The following is a 7433-nucleotide window of genomic DNA, read 5'->3' as shown; positions in this document are numbered from 1 at the left end:
ACAAAAGATAGAAGGACAAAAGTAATCATCATTGATTACAAATCTGAATTCAGACCCAAAATTTATGGATCAAGTATCGTGGGGAGTTCATACCAAATGGCTTCTTGTTGCCAAGGAAGAGGTGAAGACTATATGCCTGGATCACCTCGATCCTCATCTAAACAGGGTGACTCACTGTGGACCTGTGAGTATCTAGTAAGATTATTATTGGTTGCCTAAAGTATTTCACCCTAAGCTTCAGAAATGTGGGAACAGATGAGATAGAAGATTCCAGGGCAGGTGAGGTTGACAGCAAAAAAAGGGCAAGGACTGTAATAATAAAAGTCCTTGTAAAGTTTTCTCCTGATTGTAATGATTTCTACATCACACCAAAAGAACACAAGGAAATAGCAAATTACAGGAAAGAATGGCTTTCATATATTTTACTAATCTCAAGTGTGTTGAAAACAATTGCCTCCCTATTTTATCACTGAAACTGATTTAGGCTTTAGTTCAGCCTTTTACTGAATTATAAATTAGCTTCTTAGGGCATAAAGCTGTGGGGTAAAGAGGGCTCAGCATATGCTCTCCCAACAGATGTCCAAATACTTTCAGAAAGACTTTCGTAAAAAGTGATTCTTTTTTTACATACTGCCACAATATAGCTATAATAGGACTTCCTAATTTAAAACATTAAGGATTTTTTTTTAAACCCACCTTTTTAAAGTTAACCCTCAAAAGATCCAGTGGGACCTTAAAAATTTAGGTTCCACTGTTTTTTAAAAAGCAACAAACAGTGAGAGAGAGAGAGAGAGACATTTTGGAGGTCTTTAAACCTTAAAAATGCAACAAAACTTTAAAAAAAAAAGTTGAAAGCCTGTCAGGTCACAGGGAATTCGCACCGGCATGGGAATTCAAAATGTTAGCATTAGGCACAGAAACGTTTTGTAGCAAATAAAGTAATCCCCCAAAGATGGGGGCTTTGGGGGGCTTTTGCTAACTGTCGTGAAAATAATTTCCAAAGAGCGTTACAGACCAGAGGCAACTGTTAGGCCAGGGGCGTCCACACCAGCGCGTCCCGCTTCGGCCCAGAGGCCGTGGAACTCCCGCGGGTCGGGTCGCCCCTGCGCCCCCGGCCTCGCCCCGTGCCGCCCGCGGCCCGGGTGAGCGCTCGCCCGGGATCGAGGTGTCCAGGCCCCCCAGCCCACAGCCGCAGCCCAGCTTCCCCACCCTGTTCCCCGATCCGCAATCCGGAGAGTCGACACAGAGATCCCGGTAAAGCTGCGGTGGGAACTGTCCTGTCGCTGACTTCCAGACAGTCGGCCGGGCTGTGGACCGAAGAAATGCGGGTTAGTGCGCTCCCTCCGGAGGAAGCCCGGTTCCTGGGACGCGTACCACGCGGCCGCGAAGGGAACCCGGCGGCGCTGTGGGGCGGCGGCCCCCACGATGAGGTAGGGCAGAGTCGGTAGTCACAAGCCGTGCTCGGGCCCTTGGAAAAGGTGCAATTCCCCACTTCCTCTTCACACGTGGGCCTTGCACCCTCCTCGCTGCGCTCCTGCCCATCTAGCCGCCACCCACGGTCCCACAGCGTCCTCCCCACGACCCGCAGGCAACTACCAGACATTAGGACCACGCGGAAGCCGTCCAGAGGGAAGGCGCCTAGAGGGCAGTTGGGCGTGGCTTCTCGGAGAGGGGCGGGCCCCGGGGGCGGGGAGATCTACGCAACCATTGGTTCGGGCTGCTGATTGGCTGAAGTGCCTGAGTGGAGCCCGCAAGCGTCTCCGCCCGGACCAGCCGCTCCTCCTCTTCTCCCAGCCGCTCGGTCCGCACCGGTTCGCGAGGGAACCGCTCAGGTACCGCCGCCACAGCCCAGTGCGGACGACGGGAGAGGAAGGCGGAAGGAGGACACGCTCGCTCGCTTGCTCTCTCCCACCCGCACCCGGCGCGGAGCCCAGGGGGGAGGAGTCACTGCGGGCACGCCCCGCCTCCGGCCGGGGAAGACTACGCCGGCGACCCCGCCGGCTGGCCACCGCCCCCCTTGCCGGCCGAGACCCGCCCCCGGCCCTCCCTTGGCGGCATGGAGGGGCCCCGCTCCTGACGGCCGCGCCGCCGCCTCGGCCCCCGCCCCTCCTCCTGGCCCCTCCCTCCCGCCCCCGCTCGCATGTCCGCACCGCCTTAGCCGAGGATGCTGAGGATGAAGCTGCCGCTGAAGCCGACGCACCCCGCGGAGCCGCCGCCCGAGGCGGAGGAGCCCGAGGCGGACGCGCGGCCAGGCGCGAAGGCGCCGCCGCGCCGCCGCCGCGACTGCCGCCCCCCGCCGCCGCCGCCGCCGCTCTCGGGCCCGCCGCGGGGCCCCCCGCCACAGCCGCCGCCGCCACCCGGGGGGCTCGGGCAGCCTGTTGCTGGCGGATCGGCGGCGGGGGCGGGCATGCCGAGCGGCGGCGGCGGGCCCACGGCGGCGCTGCGCGAGCAGGAGCGGGTGTATGAGTGGTTCGGGCTGGTGCTGGGCTCGGCGCAGCGCCTGGAGTTCATGTGCGGGCTGCTGGACCTGTGCAACCCGCTGGAGCTGCGCTTCCTCGGCTCGTGCCTGGAGGACTTGGCGCGCAAGGACTACCACTACCTGCGCGACTCGGAGGCCAAGGCCAACGGCCTCTCGGACCCGGGGCCGCTGGCCGACTTCCGAGAGCCCGCCGTGCGCTCGCGCCTCATCGTCTACCTGGCGCTGCTGGGTTCCGAGAACCGTGAGGCCGCCGGCCGCCTGCACCGCCTCCTGCCCCAGGTGGACTCGGTGCTTAAGAGCCTGCGCGCGGCCCGGGGCGACGTCTCGCGGGGCGGCGCGGAGGACGAGCCCGGCGAGGACGGCGACAACGAGGAGGACGCCGAGAAGGACGGCTCCGGCCCGGAAGGCGGCGGCGCCGAGCCTCAGCCCGGAGGCGGGCTGGGCTTCAGGGCCCAGGAGGAACTGCTGCTGCTCTTCACCATGGCCTCGCTGCACCCGGCGTTCTCCTTCCACCAGCGGGTCACCCTGAGGGAGCACCTGGAGAGGCTCCGCGCCGCGCTCCGCCGGAGCCCCGAAGACGGGGAGGCGGAGCCGTGCAACTTTGCCGGCCCCAGGGCCCAGGTAAGGCGCGCCAGCCTCCCTGCGCCCGCGGGGCGGTCACTGCCCCGGCGGCCTCCCCCGCCTGCCTTTCGGACGCCCCTTGGCCGAGCCTCACCCCGGCGCAGGTGGCTCGGCATCCCCAGCCCAGGCTCACAGCCCCAGAGCACTAATCTGCGTTTTGCTGGGCCGCTCAGTTGCACTCCGCCCCCCCCCCCCCGCCCCTACACACACGGGTACCCGCCATAACAGAATGCTCTAGAAGTCTCTTCCGTGCCGGAGTTGCCACGGAAAACATGGAGCTCTCAGCCCCGTCCCCCTCTCGGATGAAGGGTCTCGGGACCTTTTTGGCTTTGAGCATCTCGACGTGTTGGGAAAGGCGAAGCGCTAGGGGAGCCTGTGTGTTGGCCGCAGTCAGCCCTGGGCTGAGCTTTCCCTTTCCTGCCGCCTGGCGCTCTGGTCACGTTGTAAAGCTCTGCCTTGCCGCTCGGTGAGGCGTCCTAAAGGTGCGCTCCCGGCGTGTGGCCCTGTCTTTGACACAGAGGGGCTCTTTTTGCTCAGTGTATGCCCGAGTTAAAGGGAGTCGTAGGGTCTTTTGGCTCCTGCTCAGCGAACTTCATGTTCCCAGAAAAACGTCAGATGTGGAGACCCACGAAATGACTCAAATTAGGTAAGTCGTAGCGCAGGTTGTCTGGGTAAAGAAACCCCTCCTGGGGCGGTTGGTTATGCCCTTTGCCTCTGGCGTGTCCTGGTTTCTAACGGGTTTGAGTTGTGCTTACACATTTGGGTACGGGGATGTTTGTTGGTCCTTTGCTGAGGCATAAGTGTTTTCTAAAAAGTTATTAAACGCCAAAGTGTAGAAGACGAGAATTAAGATAAGTCATTTGTCGCAAACATTAAATAAAATAATTCTATATGGCCACGAAAGCAATTTAATAATAATCTAGGCCCAATATAAAGTCCTTGAGCGTCACAATTTTATGGAGTAGTAGCTTTTATTTAAAGTAAAACCCGAACAGTAAGTTTATTTTCGTGGTTCACAACTATTTAAAAAGTATTTATTTGGATGCCATGTTTTTCAACTTGGGTAATCTCCAGGATGATATATTGGAAAGGGGGAGTTTTTTCACTCCTTGCTTGAAAGTTAATTCAACTTATATATCTGCTGCCGTTCAATACCTTGGAATTAAAACTGGGCATTGTATTTCTCTACTGGCTGTGTGGACTCAGCACCCATAGAATCAAAGGAATTTGGGGGCTGGAAGGGATTTAGGGATAATCTAGGCTGAACCCCTCCTTTTTAAAACGAGGCTTCTGTGAGGTGACTAACTCACATTTTAGGACATACTTTATCAAACTCAGATGTAGTAACGCAAGTATCCAGAATTTTCTTGGTGAGCTTGAAATATTATCTTCCAATGCCTATTTACTACTAGCATGCAACTGTGTATACTGATGGTATAAGCCCTTACCACTCTTCTTCAGCCTACTCACTAAAATAATTCCAAAAAAATCCTGCGCCCGTCATTAAATTTAGAGAAGCAAGTCTGAACTCAGAAGCAGTACTTATATATCTTAAAAAAATTTTTTTTCTTGTAATAGTATATATTGTAAAGATAACCTTAGAGTGTAGATATAATCAAAATGCCCCACAGTGGAGCAGTTTATATTATTCCATTCGTATCATTCCAACAAGGGTAACCGATTTCTGGTTTTAAATGCTGAGTCTTTTTTTTTTTGCCTTTAAAATTTGCTTATAGTGTGTTGGAAGGTGACTAGACAAGGAGAGAGAAGCATGAAAACCACAGTAATGAAATTTTTATCTTGACTGCAGTGTGTGGCCTTTTCTGGCAACCAGTGAGTGCTGGGAAGAGTGGACAAAGTGAGGCTGGGCATCCTGCCATTAATTTCAGCACATCATTACTTCTCAGGCAGTGCCTTGTGCTGTGGCCATCAGTAGAAGTGGGGGAATAAATAATAGGGGATGCACACACTACAGGTGACACTGAAAGCTATTTCTAGACGTTGGTGTTGTGATGAACTGTTTTTCTCCAGTAGTTGTTTAGGGTTACCGTTAACAAGTCACTTACGTCTCACTAAATTGTTACTGCCCCACGCTTTCTGCTGGTTGGCGTGGACTCGGAGGCCCTCAGCTGTGGCTTGTTCTGGCCTTGAAGACATTTCCGCGGATCTTATTGCTCCCAGGCTCTCTCTCTAGAGGCGGCAGATGGGGGTGGATTGATTTCAATCCCTGTTCACTGCAGTCCAACCCAGCTGTTCCGCGGCCTTGCGCCGTCGATGCACTCGGGGGAGGGACGGCCCACCTCCGAGTCTGCAGGGAGGTGCCCGAGGCTCGCGCCCGAGGGCCGCGCGGTCACGCGCCGCCGCCGACCGGTGGACGGCGACTGGGGGCCCGTCCTGCGGGGCTCCTCCCCTCCCCCGCCCTGTAAGATGGCGGCCGCGCACCTCCCACGTGACTGGCGCTGGTCCCGCCCCCGAGGGAGCGGGCTGAGGACGGGCCGCGCTTCCAGGGGGGTGTCCCTTAGGCCTTCGCTGGGCGAGGCGGAGACGCAGGTTCGAGCGAAGAACAAGGTGGATTGCATGGTGCTCTCTGGGAATGGCAAAGGGGAGTTCTTGTGGCAGCCTTCTTTGGCCCCGGAAGTAACCTTTTAGACCCATACTTGTAACTTTTTCATTGCTTAGGAATAATTCTATTTCTTCACTAGTGTTTTAAGCATCACCTATACTCAATGGATGAAGTAGAACTAATTTTCTTTTAATTTTCTGTTGGAGTAAGGGTATACTAGCCATGACTTTTATGGGAAGTTTTAGGTTGGTTTGGCTGCAGCAAAGAATACAAACAGTTCACTTAATAAATGCCTTTTGGGAGAGGCTTTTAGAAGATCACAGTTAAGCAGTGATTATTTTAGTAGCAAATGGGAGCTATTGGGTATCCTCCTCCAGTTACTTACATTTTTCTCTGCAGTGGTTTTCTCAGGTAAGGAGAATTCAGGGAAAATCTCACTTATACCATAAGTTAATATACCATTAATTTTTCTGCAAATTAACTAATGTAATATATATCTTTTTTTTTTTGTTTTTAATTACCTTTTGTGGATTTTTTTGTGGGGTAGGGGACAGGAAGTGTGTTGTAGAGGCTATCAAAGCGTTGAAGAGTGATAGCCATGTTTAGTAGAGCACTAGACTTGGAGGCTTAAATTCCAGCTCTGCCACTTACTTCGTAATATTAACCAGGCCACTTAAATCCGTGAGCCTCACTCTGATCTGTAAAATGGGAATAATAACTTATTCTTAAGGTTATGGTGATTGAATTAAGGAGATACGATGCAAAATAATTCACACTGTCTTGAGCACAAATTCTTTGAGAATGACGTTCAGTGCGTTTTCTTTTCCACTAAGATGCAGCCATCCAGATTGTTACATCAGTTGTTTTCAGGAGTAGGTTTTCTTTTATTTTCTTTTTTTTTTAACCTAATAGAAGTCTATACATAATAGTATTTTCTATATTCTCTATTACCATACCTCTAAATTGATTGTTCGGGAAGGATAAGTAATTAAGCTGGTGTGTGAGACACATTTGGGGCAGTTTTGTTAATTCTTACATTGTAAAGATCTGGTATGCTACAGATAAGCCCAAAGGAAGCATTTCTCTGGGTCACAAATCATTAAAATATGTATTTTCCCCATATTGGATTTGGAGATGGGAATAGAGAAAATACGTATTTTGAATTTGGGTTATCATGAACTCCTGTGCAACCATAATCTACTTAAATCTTTTTCACATTTAGTTAGGATGATGTAAAGCTATTTTGCAGTTTTGTTAAGTTATGTAATTTTTCGTTTATTTCAGAGTACAGCCTGGAATCCATGGATAATTAAACATTTTATGCCTTTTTTATAGAAGCTATTAAATTGGCTGATGTTTAAGCATATTTAATATTTTTGTTCTTCTTGAGAAATATTAAGCTTAATTTTTTTTTTTAAGAAAAGCAAAAAAAGCCTGAACTACCCTCAAAGCAGACTGAGCTTCACTTTTACCAACCGTGTTTCCATTATGGAGGACTGTGTTGTCACAGCGCTCCTTTTCTTCACAGAGAGCGCTTTGTTACACAAGCCGCCTTCATCCAGGCTGTGTAGACAGTCACTCCAGAAGGGAAGTGCCTAATCGGGTGTTTATGTCACAGGTGGTAGAGCTGCTGGGCGCTCGGTAGTCCGTTTCCTTCTGTTCTTTCTATGCTCCAGGGAACGTTTGGCTTTAACGCCCTTCTAAATGTCTTAGTTCATTAGGCCTGTTTAATGCTCATTCAAGAAATAATTTGAGGTCAGGTTTAGGTTT

The 7433-nt window shown here is 51.8% G+C and overlaps 1 protein-coding gene across 11 annotated transcripts in view; it reads left to right on the top strand.

Moving 5' to 3' along the window:
• The first annotated feature begins 1803 nt into the window (after positions 1 to 1803).
• ZCCHC2 (zinc finger CCHC-type containing 2) overlaps positions 1804 to 7433 on the top strand; it is a 55159-nt gene continuing 49529 nt past the window's right edge. For all 11 annotated transcript variants that reach the window (XR_009005055.1, XR_009005054.1, XR_451933.3 and 8 more), the window contains exon 1: positions 1804 to 3100. Coding sequence is in view for 6 of the 11 variants with exons in the window: in XM_057526675.1 (XP_057382658.1) it covers positions 2165 to 3100 (936 nt within the window). In the remaining 5 variants the exon portion in view is untranslated. The remainder of the gene's footprint in view (positions 3101 to 7433) is intronic.

The sequence above is a fragment of the Balaenoptera acutorostrata genome, chromosome 13, assembly GCF_949987535.1.
Source record: "Balaenoptera acutorostrata chromosome 13, mBalAcu1.1, whole genome shotgun sequence".
Taxonomy (NCBI): domain Eukaryota; kingdom Metazoa; phylum Chordata; class Mammalia; order Artiodactyla; family Balaenopteridae; genus Balaenoptera; species Balaenoptera acutorostrata.
Note: the sequence above shows the minus strand (reverse complement) of the source record. Positions and strands in the feature narration are given on the sequence as shown.